Source organism: Pleurodeles waltl, chromosome 1_2 (genome assembly GCF_031143425.1).
Source record: "Pleurodeles waltl isolate 20211129_DDA chromosome 1_2, aPleWal1.hap1.20221129, whole genome shotgun sequence".
NCBI lineage: Eukaryota > Metazoa > Chordata > Amphibia > Caudata > Salamandridae > Pleurodeles > Pleurodeles waltl.
In genome coordinates, this window is record NC_090437.1 from 1,082,154,331 (window position 1) to 1,082,174,691 (window position 20,361).

At 45.1% G+C, this 20,361-nt stretch overlaps 1 protein-coding gene across 1 annotated transcript in view; it reads right to left on the minus strand.

The window, feature by feature from the left end:
- Positions 1–20,361, minus strand: part of TBC1D19 (TBC1 domain family member 19) — a 921,320-nt gene that overhangs the window by 59,478 nt on the left and 841,481 nt on the right. The window contains exon 18 of the mRNA XM_069202139.1: positions 9,365–9,456. Coding sequence (XP_069058240.1) covers positions 9,365–9,456 — 92 coding nt within the window. The remainder of the gene's footprint in view (positions 1–9,364; positions 9,457–20,361) is intronic.

Sequence of the window (20,361 nt, forward strand, 5' to 3'; positions counted from 1 at the left end):
CCAGGACTTGGTGGGAGAATATTTTCTGCAAGTTGTCTAGCAGACTAATCGGTCTATAACTGCCCGGGACTGACTTGTCCCCTTTTTTTTAAAGGTGGGTACAATTATTGCATCTTTCCAGGAATGGGGGAAATTGCTACTGGCCAAAATGACATTTGACACACTGTTTATGTAGGGGCCCCAAGGTGTTAAGTCAGATTTTAACAGGTCAGACAGTACCCTGTCTAGCCCAGGCGCCTTTCCCGGTTTTTGAGCAATGATGGCTGTCTCAGTTTCTCTCATGGTGAACAGGGTGATTGCACCTGTCCGTAAACTCTCTATGCCAGTTGGGGGAGCGGACTCCTGTCCGTAAACTCTCTATGCCAGTTGGGGGAGCGGACTCCTGTTTATAAAGTTCGGTAAAATGGAGAGTTGTCAGCAGAAATTTGTGACAATCGGGTCTGGAACTCTCATTTTTCCCATTTTGAGAGACCAAAGACCAAAACCGCTTAAGGTTATTTTCCTTAGCTGCTGTTAACAAGTCCTGCCATGTGGCCTCCTCCCACTGTGCCTTACTAGTCTTTATGGCAACAGGATACTCGCACCTTGCCAAGATTATAATTGTCTGTCCTTTTGTCTTAATGCTTCTAGAAGTTTACGCTTGGTCATTCTACATTTGTTGTCAAACCATTTGTTATGTTTGCCTGCTTTCGACTGTTTGCTTCCTTTGGAATTTCTAGTAAATAAAGCTTTCAGGGAAGCAACCAGCTCAGAATGTTTTACCATGATCTGATTTGGCGAATATGTGTTAGATGTGAGACTAAGTCGTGCATTCTATTCACCAGTTCACCTGAGTTCCTAAAAGTTTCCTGTTTTAAGGTTAGTTGGTTGCTTGCCACCATTAAAGAAGCATGGCCTCTTGCTCATATCGATTGTTCCCAGGGCCAGAAAACCACCTCTCCCACTCCACCATTATTTATTCAATGTATGACAAATGACAAAAGTTGGAAACCCAGAGTACAACCAATGGTACTGAGGAAGCCTCCAGATGAACCATGGCATGAAGTTGCTCTAGACATATTGGGGACTATTCATTCCAGTGCTGATGCCATGTTTGTGATAGTGCTAACTGATCTGTTTTCACTGTGGCCAGAGATAACATTCACACAGGGAATAGAAACCAAACATGTGACAGCTTTCCCCAAGGAACTGATTGGCGTGGAAGGCGCCCCGAGCGTGCTGCATACTGATAATGGGGTTCAGTTGGTTTCAAAAGAGATGGAGGAATTTCTAGAAGGAAAGGGCACTAAACAAAGAACGTGTGTGCTGTACCACCCGGAGAGCAATGGTGTTGTAGAATGTTTTAACAAGGTATTGAAAGAAATGATCCGGATGGCAAAAGAAGGTGTGATGAACTGGAAGAAAGAAGTGTTGAACAAGTAGATGCTTACCGCATCACTGTTCATACTATAACAGAGATATCTCCTTTTGAGCTTTTTAGAAGGAGAGGACCTAATAGTGATACCATTGTGGGTCAATGAAAAGTGCTTGCGTGATGGCAGTGAGGGACAGATCAAAGAAGGGAACTTAGGAAGCTGCACAAAAGGAAAACATGGTATGACAAGAGGAAAAGAGTAAAGCCTACCCTAGTGCAAGATGGGGACTGGATAAGGATAGAGTTGCCAGGGAGAAACTTTGAATTCTATGAGCACATCCAAATATCAAACTATTCAAAAATGCAGTGAAAACCACTGACCATCGAATGTGAAATCTTAACAGAGTTCTGGTGGGAAAGGTTATTAAAGTGTACCGGTGTTGGTGGAGAGAGATGGGGAAGTAAGAAAGAGCTTGATAATGTATAAAACACCTAAATATTTGAAGGATTATGGAGGGGATAAAATGTTTTGTACACAATGTTTACTATGTAATATATTAATAAAAAATTTTGTTCTGGAAATATGTAGTTGAATCCTCTTTCTATTTCTGTTACTTGGTATTGTGTATTTAATTGATCATTTGCATTTTTGTATAAGAGAGGGAGTTATGTGGTAAGTCTGTTTTGCATTTAGTATTAGTGGCATGGATTACATCACTACGCTGTGGAATGCTGTGTATTCAGGGTTATGTTGGTGTGTGATGACAGTCGAGTATTGGCCCTGAGCTATTGCAGATGGCTGAGATGACTTTCCTGTAACCAAGAATACTACCAATAAACATTCTTGTACAACATGGAGTTGGAAGCAAGATTATTGAAAGGACTAAGCTTTACTACATTAGTATTCTGTCAGGGTGGAGTATTTATATCAGGTGCATGTATCAATTAAGGTTTCTCTTCCTTCACCTCTCACTTTTGAAGCTAAACTTTGTTTCAACCTCAATTCCCACCTTCTTTCCTATACCAAACTATTAAAATAAAATGCATGGTTTTGTTATACTTATGCAAAACAAATCGTTAGTCAATTTAACATAGTTTTTTGCGACAACTGTAATTTATTAGATGGAGCATGAACGGTATTGAAGATAGTGTTAAGTGGTAAATTCTTCAATTTAGAAGTCTAAAAGGTAATTGATTTTTCAACTTAGATAACAATTTCAACAACTGCAAGTAAGCTGCACACTAAATTAGGGGGTTAGAGGATAAATGAGGAGAACCCTGAGGTGTTGTTATTTATTTCACCCCCTGAACTATAACCACCCACATCATGCATTAATTACAAAGCAAGCCCTAGCGATATTTAGGGGTTCAGTTTTTGAAAGATTTAAATGCCTTGTATAAGAATACCAATGCTCCTTTGAGTACCATGGTCAAAAGTTCATTCCAAAATTACTAAGGGCCTTATTGCGACCTTGACGGAGGAGTTTCCTCCATCACAAATGTGACAGATATCCCATCTGTCATATTACGATCCTCATTGAATATAATGGGATCATAATTCAGCGGACGGGCTATCCACCTCATTTGTGATGGGGAAATACCTCCGTCAAGGTCGTAATAAGGCTCATAATGTCTATCGCTGACCGAATTTCTTTAATTAAAATGTCAATACTTCCTTTTTTTGTTATGCTAAAGGACCTTCCTTTATTTTTATCTATAACCTTTTCATAGCATCTATTGGACCTGGCCCTTTTTTGAAGGGTTATCCCCAAACTTTTTGCTCTTTTCTTCCTAATTTCTTTTACCTGTTTTTGCTGGCTTTAGGACTCTGGGCACCTTACCACTGCTGACCAGTGCTAAAGTGCAAGATCTCTCTGTCTGAATGGTATTGGTGATTGACATATTTGATTTATTAGTATAGTGCACCATGTGTGCCCAGGGCCTGTATATCAAATGCTACCAGCGGGCCTGCAGCACTGATTGTAGAACCCACATGAGTTGCCTTGTAAACATGTCTCAGACCTGCCACTTCAGTGTCTGTGTGTGCAGTTTTAAACTGCCATTTCGACCTGACAAGTGTACACACTTGCCAGGCCCAAACCTTCCCTTTTACTACGTGTAAGTTACCCCTAAGTTAGGTCCAAGCCAGCCCTGTGGGCAGGGTGCAGTGTATTTAGAAGGTAGGACATCTACTGGTGTGCTTTACATGTCCAGATAGTGAAATACTATTGCAAGGACTATCTCTCCCATAGAGTAACATGGGGATTGCCTTGAAATATATTGTAAGTGTAATTTCACATTGGATAGAGGTCGGAGTTTGGGGTCTCTGAACTCACAATGTTCATCTTTTGAAATTGGTTCTTAAGTTTTAAAATGGCACTTTTAGAAAGTGGGAATTTTCTTGCTTAACCATTCGGTGCCTCAGCCTGGCTTTGAAAACACGTGTGGGTCAGGATGACAGTTGGGCTGTTTGTGTATCCACTCTATACAGTCACACAAAGGGAGCTGAGGTTTGACCTGCATTTTCTGATGGGTCTTCCTGAGATAGAGTGGAGGAAGGTGCAGACACTTGCACCTGAATAGGGCCGTGTCTGTCCTTATACAAAACAGTCTCCAATCCCCTGGAGTGTGTTTGGGCCCTGGGCATGAAAGGCAGGGACTTATGTACTACAAATACTTCTCTTTGAATTTTTCGTGTTTCAAAGACAGAAATGGACCACTGACCCCACAAAATTGGAATCCTTCTGGACTGAGGAAATTCTGCCAGGAAGAAGAGCTGGATGCTGTAGGAGGGACTGCCACTCTGCCTGTTGCTTTGCTGTGCTAGCCTGCTGCTTGCTGCTTCTGTCCTAGGAGTGAAAGGACTGGACTTTGATTTCTACATCTTGCTTTCCAATGTTCTCCAAGGGCTTGAACTGAGCATGCCTCCTGTAAAGAAGTCTCAGGGCCATCAAAAGCTTCACCTACCAACACCTGGGCACTCTTCCTGAGGGTCCTGACTTGCCAAATGGTGCCAAGTCCAGTTCCCGGGACCATGGAAGTGAGCTCTGGTGCAACAAAGAAGAAACTAAGCACATCCACTCCAGAACGACTTCGGAACCGGCACCGCTCTCCAAACCCCTGCCTCTGCCTGCACCGAAGCCATGGTCTCTGCTGAGTGCAACGACCGCGATCTGTGACACAGATCAGATGCCGCCGTAACGCCTCTGAAGTCCTGCCACAGCGTGACTTCTGAGTGCCATGTCCCCCAAGTCTGGCACACCTGACTCCGACTTTTACTCCGCAACTGTGGCCCCGTGGTGTGATCGCGACACCGCAAAGTCGATGACTCACACCTTGACCTGCTGGATTCATCGACCCCGCCGGGTCATGAGGAACCAACACCCCACCACCATGCTGCATCACCTCCCCTGCAGTGGTAAAGAACCTACGCCTCACCACCAATGCCGCATCACCTCCCATGCAACCAAAAGAAACCAACGCCTTATATCCCCTGCCTAGTACCTCACCACCCTGACTCCATGCAACGTTTTTGTTTCCTCATCGTTTTCCAAGTTACTGTACCTGGGTCCGTGTGACTCCGTGACCAGCCAGCACTCCCTCACAAGTGGTGTTGGACTGTTGGTACCGACTCCGTCAGGACGCCGTGATAGTCCCAGTTGGAGCTATTGTGTTTCTAAGCACTACACTAAGATTTAGTCTTTGAAAATGTGCATCTTTACTTGTGTATTTTTGAAATGTTGTTGTTTCGGTCTTGTTTTCCTCAGATAAATACTGGTGTTGAGTGCTTTTATGGTGTTTTCACTGTGTTACTGTGTGTGTGTGTGTGTGTGTGTGTGTGTGTGTGTAGAAATACTTTACACATTGCCTCTGAGATACGCCTGACTGCTAGTGCCAAGCTATCAAGAGGATAAGCAGGGGTTACCTTAGGTGTGTGACTCCCTTACTCTGACTAGAGTGAGGGTCCCATCTTGGACAGGGTGCAAACCACTGCCACTAGAGACCCCATTTTTAGCAGCATCGAATAAATATTTTTGAGTTTTATACGAGGAATAAAAAACCTCACATCTTCATAAGGGTCCTAAAATTTCCCAAGGAATGGGGATGGCTCACCCTCCAAGATCTGCATCTATATAATTTGTCTACAGTCGTGTCACAAATCTGGACATTTGTGATTAATAGTGACTTTTGGAAACACTATAAATCGAATTGTTTTAAGGAATATTGGCATTCCCGATCTCTCAGGAAGATTCCACATTCACCTAAAAAAGTATTCTGTAGGTCCTTAGCACCAATCTCCAAAACAAAACCAGGCTTATTTTTAGGCTCAATTGGATTTCTGTAAATGGATGATTTTTTCTTGGCAATAAGCTAAAAGATATTTCATCATTTTCAGTAGTGGAGCAACCAAATATGACTTAGTTTATCCAGATGATTAGGCACTTTATTATTCCACAAATTACACAATCAAATGTCATTGTTTGCCAATTATACTCAACAGAACAAGTAAATGTAAGTGTGGTATTCCGGTAAAAGAAACCACTAACATAGCCACTTACTGATACAAGCCTTATTATTATCAAATAGGCCATTTTAACCGGTGTAATGCTAGAAGATTAAAAAGTGGTTACAAATGAACAGTATTACATATCCTGCAATACAAAGCTCTAATTCTTATCGTCTTAATGTTTTCAGTAAGTAGATGTTATACTACACACAAAGTAAGCATCAGAAATGTTCTTCTAGCATACCACCTCAGTGCACTGTAGGTATAGTTTACATTTTGGTTGGTAACATTTAGTTTTTTAAATGCCCTTAACTTGTTAATTTTTGGTGGACATTTGTACATTTCATAGGCAATAAATTAAGCTTCCTATACCATCCACTCCTAAAGAGATATATTTTGGTTTAACTTAACACTAATCGTTGTTGAATACTGAAAGTAAAAAAAACATGTTTTTATTGAATCAACGATTGCACGTTCATTAATTTTGAGTTTTTTGGAAGCCTGTTCAGCACCTACTTTTAAACAGTGAAACATAAAATGCAGAAGATCAGTAGATGTGAACTTTTCTTTCTTAAACACAAACATAAGATACATTTATATAATAAAATCTGGGAAAGTTGTCTTGAATCAAATATTGGAATATGTTTTTCTCCTCTTTCCAGCTGATTCAAATGAATGTGTTTAGAAATGTTAACTTGTTTCGTTTGCCATGTCCTGCTGATCACATAATATCATTATAGCTTATCTCTGCATGTCTTTAATGAAATATATTAAAAATAACGCCACCAACAAACATTTTAAAGTTTGAGTTTTATTTGGCAGGATCAAGCAGCCTGATAAACATTTGCTACAGACCATTGAGACTTAGAAACTTTTTTGAAAGTTTTGACTTTAAGACTTTCATCGGGGCCAAGTCAGTTCTTGTATCTGACCTGACTCCATCGAAGGTTGCCCTGAAATTGCTCCTGTGTCCCGATCTGCCATGACCATTACTTTCATAGATGTTTTATATTTTGTTTCCACTTTTACCTCCTAACCCTTTAAAAATTCATCTCTCTGGTTCCTCTAATTGGATTTTCATCATTTTATGTCACTTCCCTTTTCTCAGGATATAAGTCAGTCAGTCTTCTTCCACCTTGCGTTGCAAACACTTCCTTCTGGTTGTGCTGTTCGCTCCTGTTCTTTGTTCCTGCTTTTTGCCTTGGGAGATGTTTGCCTGTTCTTTGTTCCTACTTTTTGCCTTGGGAGATTTTTGCCTGTTCTTTGTTCCTGCATTTTGCCTTGGGAGATTTGCCTATTTTTGTTTCCTGCTGTCAAGTCCTGTTTTTTCTTGTTTTTCTTCAGGAGTTCCTGTTTGAGGTTTTTTCCCCAGTGTAGGGTTTTTTTCCCTCTGGGACTCCTTTTGGAAGGTACGGTCTGCTTTGGCATAGCCTGTCAAGCGGCACCGTGGCTACTAGAAAGGGTCACCCTTATCTGGGAGTATCCAGAACCTGTAGAAGACTTAGGCCCTCATTCTGACCTTGGCGGTCGGCGGAGAGGCGGCGGTCGGACCGCGAACAGACCGGCGGTATTAAAAATGGCATTCTGACCGCGGCGGTCACCGCCGCGACCGACCGCCACTTCCCCACTCCGACAGCCACGGCGGTCATGACCGACGGGCTGGAGTCTGCGCACTCCGGTCCGGCGGTCGACCCAAGACCGCCAACGGTATCAGGACCCTGCTTACCGCCGCGGTTTCTGGCGTTCGGGAACCGCCATGCGAACCATGGCGGTAGGCACTATCGGGGCCAGGGAATTCCTTCCATGGCACTGATAGGGGTCTCCCCCACCCCCCCACTGCCCCCCGAGTCCTCCCCCCACACCCTCCACCCCCCTGCCACCCCACAGAGGTGGTACGAACCCCCTCCCCACCCCCACCCCGACATGCACATACACGCACCCCGACATGCACACACCCCCAACATGCACATATACACACCCCCTACACACACACATACACAACGGGGACACATACCCGCACACATACATGCCGACATGCGCACCCGCCGAACTAAACACATTGCCCATAGGCACAGCAGCACTCCCCGCCCGCATGCACGCACTCACACACCCCCTCTACACACTCACACGCACACCCCCATGCACGCACACATCACACAACACCCCCCCACCCCCTCCCCTCACGGACGATCAACTTACCTTGTGCGTTGGTCCTCCGGGAGGCGACGGGAGCCATAGGGACGTGACCACCAACAGAAGACCGCCAACAGAAGACCGCCACACAGAAATGTGGGTCGTAATTCTGGGGGCGGTGTTCTGCTGGCGTGGCGGTGGAGGTTGACCAGTCTCCACTTTCCCGCCGACCGCCAGTGTGGCTGCTGGCGGTATTCCGGCGGAACGCTCCCAGCGGTCGGAATACGCGCAGCGGCATACCGCCGCGGTCGGCGGTCTTTACCGCGGCGGTAACTCGGCGGTCTTGCGAAAAGACCGCCAAGGTCAGAATGAGGGCCTTAGTGTATTCGCCAACCCGGTATCCAGAGGTGAGAAGTCCAGCGCAGTACGTAACAAGAAGATGACGTCATTGAGTTAGAAGGAAGTTAATGAGATTGACAAGAAACCAAACAAATGGTTAGCAATGGGCTCAGACAAAGACCGCTGTAAGTACTGGTGTTGTTGACAATAGGTCTTCAACAATTGACAGCTAAAAGCAGAAACAGAAGTCTCTGCTTCCCAAAGGTCCTGCTGAGTCTACCAGCTGCTACATTAGGAGGCAGGGTAATTGTTTTTGTTTGCAAAACATTCTCAAAAAGGCAGTCCTTGCATCTTCTGCACTGCCTGACAGCCCTCTAAGGATGCTTGCTTAGGCAAAAGGAGGCAAACTGTCAGGGTCAACCCTATGACAACTGCCTTCTCAAGGCTGGCACAAAACACTGAAACTGCCATCCATGATTCTGTAAGACAAGGAAACCTCCAGACTTCCCTCCTGTGCCACTGTGCATGTACAAATGAGCATATAAAATCCTCCAGGTTCTCTAACCTGAAAGGCATAGAAGCAACTGCAAGACCTAATGTGCAAGGCCTGATGTTGCCCTGATGTAGGTGCTCAATCTGATGAAACAGCACAATCTAGGTCCCTCCTGATCGTATTTGAACTGTATGGGAGCTGTGCTACACGGTAAGGCATTGTGGGCAATTTAAAATATAAAAGGCATGTCTTTATCCACAGAAGATTACCCCACTAGAAAATGTGTTGTTATGTAAAAATTTGTGAATTAATTAAATATAATTCCAGCAAAAGTACTGATTTGAAAAATAGTTAATTCTCAAAGACATAGGAACACTTAGCAAAGGTAACAATGGAGACTTGCGCATAACTTGTGAAGTTTGGACATAGCCACGCTAGGTGGCATGATTAATCTCTATCTCCATTCAAATAGTATTTTTTCTTTAAAGAAAAAGGAAATTATTATGAACAACTTCATAACTGCAAGCAAAATACATACGGTTGAGCTCCAATTTCCCGAAGATGATAAAAAAGTTGCGGGAGGTGGGTTTGAAGGAGGGATTCGAACAGCAAACACAATGACACAATTCCCTAAGAAAGAAATATATATTTTAGTTCTAAATTAATTATGTTATTAAAAGTGCATATCAGTGAATTTACAAAACAGAAAAGGTTACTTATCTGATATTTGATGTTCCTTCTTCTTTTACCAATTTTTAGAACGTTTGCTACTTTTTGGATGGCTCAAACTGTGATAGACATTATTCCACATGGTGCCCATCATGCAACTCTCATGTAGTGGTGGACACTCTAAATATGTCATTTGTGCACAGCATTCACCTATTCTGTATTTTTATCAGCTATCTGATAGGGATGTAAAGGCTATAAAAGGGCTGGAGCAGGTAGGTGGGCATAGCGGGTGTAGAGGAAGTGGACCTGAGAATATTGGTGTATTTCAACTGTCTTGCTCCTACATCCAGGCTGTGAAAATTATGCCACTGGAAGCTTACATGGCAGGAGAAATCCACAATAGGTCACAACCAGTCTGAAAATATAGATGAGTTAATTAGTGAAATCCATGTATAATCACAGACCATGTTGCACATCCATATTATGTCACATGAGCATAAGTGAAACTGATACGGTGAAAATAACAGAAGGAGGCGTAGGGGCCTGGCTAGACATGTCCTTGCTGAGCTCCTGAGGTGTAACGGTCCTACCCACCGTGATGCCAGTACTGGGAGCAAGAAATGCTTTATTTACTGGGGTAGGGAAACCTTTTCCCTACGTGACAATACTGGCGAAGTCCTTGGAGAGGCCGGGATTGGGGAGTTTAGTAGTGTCTCTGGAGCCCCAGAGCGACCCCTCTCTTCTGCCAAGATGGCGCTGATGCATTAAGCCAGAGGAGTAGTTTAAGCATATAGCTGCCATAGTCCATGCAAACCCACGAGATTTGGGTGAAGCTGCTGCCAGGCTTCACCATCTCCCCCCACCCTTTACAGACATCTCGGTCACAAGTGAGTGCAGGAGCAGATGTGGGCTTCTCGCTGTGTAGCCTGTGCTATGTATGAATGTGCCAGGTGGCACTGGGGATGCGGTGCTTCGCTGAGCAGGTGGACCTGGCAGTAAGACCCACACAAAGGCTGACAATTACAATTCCTCAGAGCGGCTTCCCCCTGATTCTGGTAAGCGCTTTCTTGGAATGCAGTTAATGCATTTAGGGGGGCCATAAATGAACTGCTTGAAGGGGCGCAGGAGGGCAGATTACTATTTTGAGCTCATTTAACTACCACTTGGCAGCGACTGCACCCAGGAATCAGCAGTGGAAGGCATTTTGGGGCGATGAGGTAGAACGTCTGCTGCCTGGCTGGCTGCAGTGATTCATCATTGGGGTTGTCTCTGCTGCACTAGTATTTTGAACTGGTTGGTGGTTTGTACCTTTCTTCTCCCTGGAGTGAAAGAGTGGTTGAAGGTAGTCTAGCAATTCCCCCCTCCATCACCTATCTTTGCTATTGCTGGCATGTGCCTTGATGCCTGCTAAGAGGGCGAAAATATCCAAAGGCCCGAGCATAGCTGAGCTCCTTCAGCACACCACGCCCTAGACGTGGTGGATATGATGATGCCAGCTCCTACTCAATCTACAATACCAGATGGGACAGCTTTGGCGACCAAGGTTGACATCCCTGAAATGTAGAGGAATTCCATAAGGACTTGGGGGAGATCAAGAAAGTGTTTTTAAGTTACTAAGTTGGATCAGAATTAGCAGAAGATGGGGTAGATGACTTAAAGACCATAGGGTGGATGATCTTGAGACAGCGATGACAGATGAGAAGCACAAATCAGATGTTCTTAACACTAGGGTCTATGAGCTTGAATGGTGCTATGAACTCCTGCAAGATAAAATAGATAATAAAAACAGGTCCTGCAGAAATAATGTTCGCATTCAAGGGTACCAGAGTCTGTTGCTGCCTCGGAGATACAGGGATATGCCCTGGGCCTGTTTTGCACCCTGTTGGCTGCACTGGAGGATCAACAGATTGAACTTGAGCAGGTTCACAGTGTTACAAATGCCTACCAAATTCACAAAAACCCGAGTGGAAGACACATCACTCTCGGAGATTGCAACGTCAGTGAGAACAGGCCTACAAAACATGAACAATGGACTGTTGATGGACACAAAGGAACTTTGATGGCTACCGTTTCTGGTTTCCTCTGCAGTCTTTGTCCCAGGGCATGTCCGAGGGCATGGTAGACTTGATCTTGGTGGATGCCTGGCATCACCTTTACCCCTATAATGAGGATCATTCTTATTTTTTTAATAATACAAATCTTACTCTCAAATCGATTTTTAAAAAATCTCTGCCACCCTATTGTCTAAAGTAGATGACGTAACTATTGGGTCTCAGGTTTTTTCAGACCACTCATCTATAACTTTGTTGCTTTAGACTGCGATGCCGCGGTCTCGGGAATATCGCCCATGGAAAATTAACAAGATCGCTTTCCGCAATCTAGTTTTATGTTCCAATCTTAAAGAGGCACTTGAGTGTTATTTCACTGAGAATCTTACTGGAGACTGCTCCTGGGCCTCAATTTAAGACATGGCCAAGGCAGTGATGACAGAAGAGTTTATAGAGCACACTACTGCCTTTTTCTGTTTACACAAACTTCAACAGATGTAACTAGAGGGTGCAATTCTCAAACTAGAGAAAACATAAACAAACAATCTCACGCTTTACCTATAGAAAACTGCGAAAAGCGAGGGGAGAACTTGAGGCCCTATTGAACAACAAAGCAGCCTATAAGTTACTGGAGACCAAACAATTGTATTATGAGAAAGGGAACAAGGACGACAGGTTGTTGGCTTACAAGATTAGACAAGCCCGGGGCAAGAATTGCAAACAGGGAATCACGACTGCGGAGGGCTCTTAACTGACCTCCGACGCAGATGTTAGCAATGCTTTTACCTCCTATTATATGGAACTGTACTAGGGAAACATTAGATCCAGTTAAGCAGGATGATTACTTAGCACCCCTCCACTTTCCAGATATCCCTGATGAGGTTGGGGAAGAACTGGATTCCCTCATTACAGAGGAGTAGGTTAGAGACACTCTATCCCTGCTGGATAATAAAGCTCCGGGACCCAACAGGTTCCTTCAGGGAGTTGTTGGTCCCTCATTTGACAAGGTTAATTAATTAATTCATAGGCAATGGTTAGGTTACCCCAACAATGATGAAGTCTGCACTCCTTCTGATATTGAAGCCATCCAAACCCCCGGACCAGTGTGGGTTGAATAGATCGACTGCACTTTTAAACAGTGACATTAAAATATTCACTGAGATTCAGGCAAAAAGCTTGGCCGGGGTCTTGCCCACCCTTATATCCCCACTTCAGAGTGGTTTCATTAAGAATAGACAGACCGCGGACAACACTCGGCTGGTAATTAATGCCACCGAACAGGCCACAAAAGATGGGGCACAGAAGTTTCTCTTGTCTCTGGATGCAGCAAAAGCATTTGATCGAGTGAACTGGCTGTTTCTGACCAAAGCCCTGTCTCTGACACAGTTAGGCCCAGGCTTGTGGTCCTATATTTTGGCCAACTTTGTGACGCAGTTCACGAAGATTAAACTTCTGATCTTTTGTCTGATTTTGCTATCCAGGGGCACCAGTCAGAGGTGCTTCCTGTCTCTGGCATTGTTTGCCCTGTGTGGGGAGCCTCTCAAACACAAAGTTTCGGAGAATCCAGAAATACAGGGGATTCTTATGGGTGATACGCAACTAAAGATTACAGTGTTAGCGGATGACGCACTTTGTATCCTGAATCACCCTTTTGCATCCTTGGAACCACTTGAGAACACCCTGAGAGAGTATACAGAGGTCTCTGGATTCCAAATTAATGACAAAACCAGTGGGTAGGGAGGTGGATCCCCTGCTCTTCAAACACGAGTTGAGCCCAGAGATTTTGCATGGGCCCCTAATGATTTTCAGCATTTAGGGGTTTCTATTCTGCAGGACACTTCAGATGTCTTCCTCTTTAATATTCCTCCTGGACACTTTGTTTAAGGACCTCTATAGACGGGGTTGGTTAAAGATTTTTTGGATTGGCAGAGTCAACTGTCTCAAAATGATTTTTTTACTGCAATTTCTCTGTGTGGTTAGGGTTCTCCCACTCCAGGTTCCGAAAAATGTGGTTGCACATTTACAGAAGAAGCTGTGGTCCTTCATATGGAATTGCAAGCCCCCTAGTGAGTCCAAAACAACCCTCTACTACTCTTTTTGGAAAGAGGGGTTTGGAGTAACGAATGTAGCTTGTTACATCATGGCTGCCCAAATTGTTCTGGCACTGGATTGGATCTCTGACCCCGCTTAGCTCTGGGTTTGACTTGCACAGATCTTATGCAAACTCCCATTTAAGCATCTGCCATGGACACTGTTGTGCAGCCTTCCCTCTGTAGGCAGTTATTTGTCCTTTATCTTGTCTACTCTACACCATTGGCGAGAGGCCTCCGTACCTGTCCCCGCACACCCCGGTTCTTGGTAATCCAAACCTTAGCCCGGCATACTGGACGGGCGATTCAACAGGTGGGTAGGCGTGCAGACCTCACCCTTCAGGACCTATATGTTGACAGGGTACCCAAGACCAGGGACCAGTGTGTGACTGACTTTTCACTACATTGCACTGACTTGTATGGAGTGACACAGTTGACCCCCTAGGTTTGCCAGACCACTATTCTCCATAGAGGGGCACTGGAGACACATTCGCAGGAAGATGTTCTGAGTGGTGGGGACAAGGGGAAAGTGATTTCATGTTTTTATAGGGCACTGGAAACCCACCTAGATGTTACAAAGGTTGGATATATTGCACAGTGGGCACAGGATCAAGGCATGGAAATTGACAAGGGAGACTGGGGTGCAGACAGAAAGTGGGTTAATCCTCTATGTGCATTCATTAAAAAAAATTGCCTATAATTTGCTCCTGTGCTGGTATCTCACCCGACTCACCTATCCCACATAACAGGGTTGAGTGATATTTGTTGGAGGTGCGGGACTCGGGGCACATTTCTCCATATCTAGTGGGCATGCCCAGTGGTCACTGCTTTTTGGAAACATTTTATTTCATCAAATCTCTGAGATCCTACAAGTTACACTCAATCCCCACCCCCTTCAGGTGCTCCTGTGGGAGCAAGATGAGGAGGGGCTTTACCCAATCAATCCCTGTCAGGTAAATTAATCACATATTGTTTGATGGACGCATGATTGGTGATTGCCTTTCGATGGAGAGGCCGTACTGTGACATTAGGTGAGCCAAGATTTGGGATATATGTGTCAGGGAGAGTTTGACAGCCACAGTGAAAGACACAAAGGCGGTCATTCTGACCCTGGCGGTCAAAGACCGCCAGGGCGGAGGACCGCGGGAGCACCGCCGACAGGCCGGCGGTGCTCCAATGGGGATTCCGACCGCGGCGGTAAAGCCGCGGTCGGACCGGCACCACTGGCGGGCTTCCGCCAGTGTACCGCCGCCCCATTGAATCCTCCCAAGGCGGCGCAGCTTGCTGCGCCACCGAGGGGATTCCGACCCCCCCTACCGCCATCCAGATCCCGGCGGTCCGACCGCCGGGATCCGGATGGCGGTAGGGGGGGTCGCGGGGCCCCTGGGGGCCCCTGCAGTGCCCATGCCACTGGCATGGGCATTGCAGGGGCCCCCGTAAGAGGGCCCCTACATGTATTTCACTGTCTGCTGCGCAGACAGTGAAATACGCGACGGGTGCAACTGCACCCGTCGCACAGCTTCCACTCCGCCGGCTCGATTCCGAGCCGGCTTCATCGTGGAAGCCTCTTTCCCGCTGGGCTGGCGGGCGGTCTGAAGGCGACCGCCCGCCAGCCCAGCGGGAAAGTCAGAATTACCGCCGCGGTCTTTCGACCGCGGAACGGTAACCTGACGGCGGGACTTTGGCGGGCGGCCTCCGCCGCCCGCCAAGGTCAGAATGAGGGCCAAAGTTTGGCTTTGATAAAATATGGACCCCTTCTTGACCTTTGTGAAACAAACACATACGTTCCCCCAGGGTCTAATAGACACTGCTGGCCTTGTAGGCCGTGATGGGGTGGAACTGGTTTGAGTTAGAGGAGGAAGTGGGGTGAGCTCCCCCGGCACTGATGGGATGCTTATCCCTGTTGGGTAAATGCTTGCTTGATTCCCACGTTCATCCTGTTCTCTTTAGCGTGGAGAGCCTTGAGATCATCACTTGTATCCAATGAATGCACTATTACTTCTGTGGGTATTTATGCTTTGCAATGCTGGCTTCTAGTGGTGAAACATATTGTTTTTGTATGTGTAATTTTGTTGATTTTTGTTTGATAAAGTGAAAATAAAGTTGTTAGAAAAAAGAAAATACCTGGTTAATAAGGACATTGAAAATCACCTTGCGTATCAGGTAACTGTTAAAACCATGGCTATGGTTGTAAAAAAAAAACAATCTAGCTTAAAAAAAACTAATTATTATTGAGGTTTCTAATTCAATAGACTGTCCGGTTGACTACAGTGAAGGGAATCTTCCAAGCTAAAATGGCCAAATCACAGTGATAAATGGGGTTGAAGAGAGGAAAGAACAACATAGCTAACAATATACAGATCCCATCAAGGATGGGATGTCAGAGTAAGGTACATTTGTCTTTTACCTAAACATTACAGAAACAAGAATGACTTATCTCCAGAATATCAGAAGACATGATGCTGAAGTAATCATCATCCAGCAAGAAGAGAAAGCTCCTTCTCCCGGGAGCGGAGAGTGTCATTACCAAGACCTCGAGTACAAAGGATAAGCAAGACCCTGACCAGGAGAACAACAGCAAGAACTAGTGAGCTGACACACATGTCAAGGTCACCCTAGGGGAGTCAGGTGCCCAGAAGCCAAATTGTTCTTACATCTCGGAGTGCCAGAAGCAACCCAAGGCCTTTGACTTTCTTCAGAGGATTGAGAAAAGAAATTCCATTCCAGAACTACAAGTGCAGGAAACATGCAACAGCTTCGACTCAGCTCATATCAACACCGACTTTCTGAGAGCCTTTACCTGCTCTTTTCCTGCCCAAGAAGCACATTGAGCTTTTTCTGTTAAACCTAGATTTTAAGGTAGTACCATGTTAGCTGTGGCAGGTTGCCCTGATCCTCAAACCTTCTGAACGAGCCCAATAGGGCATATAGTTCAGTAGATGTTGTTCGAAGTCACAGCATCACACCTGTCCAGAATTGTCATAATGAAAATAGCGGTTTACTGAAGGCTCATATCAATATTGGCATTTCCCAATAAGGGAATGCATAATCCGTCTAGATAGCAATTCTTAAATGTAAGACCAACTAAACAAAATGAAGTACTCAATACATTTATTTACACATAATAGCATACTCTAGTGATGACATGATGCAAAAACAGTGAGAGAGTGACAGGTGTGTATAAATGAAAAGACACATAACTGAGCTCCTGAAGAATATTTGCCAAAGAGGGTCAGCAGGTCTACGTATTGTCTATAGTCAGCGATGTTCCGACCTCCAGGTCCCTATGAGGTGATCATCAGGACAAGAGGACAGTGTAGAGCACTGTGGCTTGGGATAAAGTCAAGGAACAGTAATTACACATTGTTTAATATGTGCAAGTAAATTAAGGGGGAAGTAGAGAGAGAATGCAGCAGGAATGATTACACAGGACTTGTAAGGCATCAATTGAACAAATCAATGACTCAATGCACCCGACAAGTGCAGAGGTAGATTGATGCATTTCAGGAAGGGTTCGTTCTTGACAGATTGATTGGCTCATGACCATCCATTTGGCTTGATAGCATGGATACAACTCAGGCTGCATTGGCAACATCACTACATTAATAGGTAGACCTGAATTCAAATTAGCAGAGCTTCATTTGAAAATGATGGTATCTCGATCTGAAACAGTAAAGCAGTGTTTCAGAATAAAATATATGTCCAACAAGCTTGGTTGGGTCCTCTGCCTTATATATTACAGATAATTCTGTGGAGAGTTGTTCATAGTAAAAACCTTTACTTGGGTATCTTGGAAGCTTACACTGTGAGGAGGTATTTCAAAATTTGGTGGTTCCTCTGACTTTCAGACTCAGAAAGCAGACTTTGGTCATCCAACAAGCAGCATCTCTGTTGGCTTCCACAAGAAAAGAGAATCATGTTTAAATACCTCTGTCTGGTCCCTCAAGAAGTCTATGAAAGAGGCCCTCTGTCTATGCAGGACAATTCAAGATATACTAACAAAGCTGTTTGCTTTAGTCTGTCTGAGACCAAAATGTGGTATTCCCCAGAATTAACATATCACGCTGTGAGGGTGTACTTTTAGCTAGTTAGCAGCCAAACATTAGAACAACCTTCCTCTTGTTTTGAAAGAGACCCCCTCATATCTTCCTTTCAAGAATGCTTTCAAAACATTTGTTTTGACTGATAAGTAAAGGAGTGGTATGCAAATATTGCTGATTAGCCTTAGCACTTTATGGGCAACAGTTTGTGGTCTATAGCATTTTTTCACAAAATATAACATCACCCTCGAGTATCAACCTCAGATTCTGAAAAAGAAAACTTGTGTTATGGTTGGGATCCTGGCCACGGATACCCTACTACATCTGAAATAGTATAGTGGAGACTAATTACAAAAGTTGATCACCTTAGTACCACTTCACCCATTGTGTGGGGTATATTCAATCTCTGACATGGAATTCAGGTGTGCCTTAATATTTCTTACTTGCCCTGTAAGACAAACATTCAAATTCTTTGTGATTGCAGAATGTTTTTGACCGAGTTTATACACATTTTCTTACAGGGGTGATATCGCTCCATCAACAGATAACAAAATAATGGATCTGAAACAAGGAAACTAAGACACTGCAACTTATCTCACACACTTCAGTTGCTAAGTGATAGAAGCCACTTGACCAGAAGAAAAAAATATTTCAGTGTTCTACCAAGGCTTATAAGAAGACCTTATGCATGACTTATGCCAGAACCCATTTCAGAGGACCACGGGCACATAGGGGTTAGTGGCTCCAGTTGTGGGAGTGGAAGCCTTTTACTCCTGGTGTCCTGGGTCCCGACCTGCTATGGATGCTGAGCAACAGGGCCAAGTACCTTTTCACCACTTGACTCTTAGTGGCAGACATGAACGAGCAATCTAAGTTTCCATCTGGGGGAGGTCTGGACACAGATTAGTGAACAATACTTGTTAGACTTGGGATCCTTGGAGTGGTCTCCCCTAACTTTTTGCCTCTCTTTCCCAGGATGTTGATGTATGCTGGACTCTGTTTTTGCTGTGTTTGTTAGTCTGGGCACTTTACCACTGCTATCCAGTGCTAGAGTGCAAGTGCTCCTATGTAAAATATATGGGTAATTGATCTTCCATGATTGACATATTTGATTTACTAGTAAGTCCCTAGTACAGTGCACTAGACGTACCCAGGGCCTGTAAATCAAATGCTACTAGTGGGCCTGCAGCACAGGTTGTGCCACCCATCATAAGTAGCCCTGTAAACATGGCTCATACCTGCCAATGCAGTGTCTGTGTGTGCATTTTAAAACAGTCAATTCGACTTGGCAAGTGTACCCACTTGCCATGCCTAAACCTTCCCTTTTGATACATGTAAGGCACCCCTAAGTTAGGCCCTAGGTAGCCCCATGGGCAGGGTGCAGTGTATGTTAAAGGTGGGACATGTACTTATGTGTTTTACATGTCCTAACAGTGACATGCTGCCAAATTCGGGTTTCACTGCTGCAAGGCCTATCTCTCTCATAGGTTAACATGGGGGCTGCCTTAGAATATTATTAAAGTGCAGATTCCTTTAGGGAGCAGATAGAAATTTTTAGTTTAGGCTCTCTGCGATCACAATTTAAAAATATATATTTTAGTGAAGTTGGTTTTTAGATTGCGTGTTTGAAAATGCCACTTTTAGAAAGTAGGCATTTTCTTGCTTAAACCATTCTTTGACTCTGCCTGTTTGTGGATTGACTGTTGGGCTGTTTGCACCTCTCTCTAGACCGTGACACAAAGGCAGCTGGGGTGGAGCCTGCATATCCTGTTGAGCCATCTGTGCTAGGAGGGAGAGGAGGAGTGGTCACTCAAACCTGAAAGGGCTGTGCCTGCCCTCATACAATGAAGTCTCTGACCCCATGGTATGGGTCTGAGGCCTGGCCTGGGCAAGGCAGGATTTCACAAACAAAAGAGACTTTGCTTTGAAGTAGGCCTACTTCAAAGGCAGAAAGAGGTATAAGAAGAGCACCCAAAACCCCTGAAGATCAGATCACTTCTGGAATCAAGAGGAACCTGTGCCAAGTAGAAGAGCTGAAGAGAAGTGCTGCCCTGCTTGTGACTGTTCTTTGTGGAGCTATCTTGCAGTTGCCGCTTCTGCCTGTGAAAGGGGACAAAGACTGGACTTTGTGGTATATTCCTGCTTGAGAAGAATCTCCAAGGGCTTGGACTGAGCTTGCCCCCTGTTCTGAAGTCTCAGGGCCATCAAAGGCTTACCCTACCAGCACCTGGACTCTCTGCTGAGACTCCTACCCTGACAAGCGGTGCCCTATCTAGTCCCTGGGCCCCTGAAAGGAGAAGAAGGTGCAAATCCAAGAGACCCGACGTCGGACAACCCCGGATTGACGCCGCCTGCAACTGACTCCGTGGTCCTCGCTGGAGTGTGATGACCCTCGCAGGCCCCCACACTCCTGCAGCCCTGCCGAAGTCTGCAACTCCGTGGAAGTTGCTGCACCACGTTGTGACCAATGTGCCCCGAAGTGTGCGGATTCGACGCTTCCCACTGACTCCGCCTTACCTCCAGCAAGGACCTGACGCCTCTTCGTGATGCCTCAGCTCCTTCATCCCGCAGCACCGGAGCCGCCTCAGATCCAGTGACGCTGCGATCCCCGACTTCGTGCACCGGCTTGTTTTCACACTTTACTAAGGTACTGTACCTGGGAGTCTGCGTGACTCTGTGCCCGGCGCC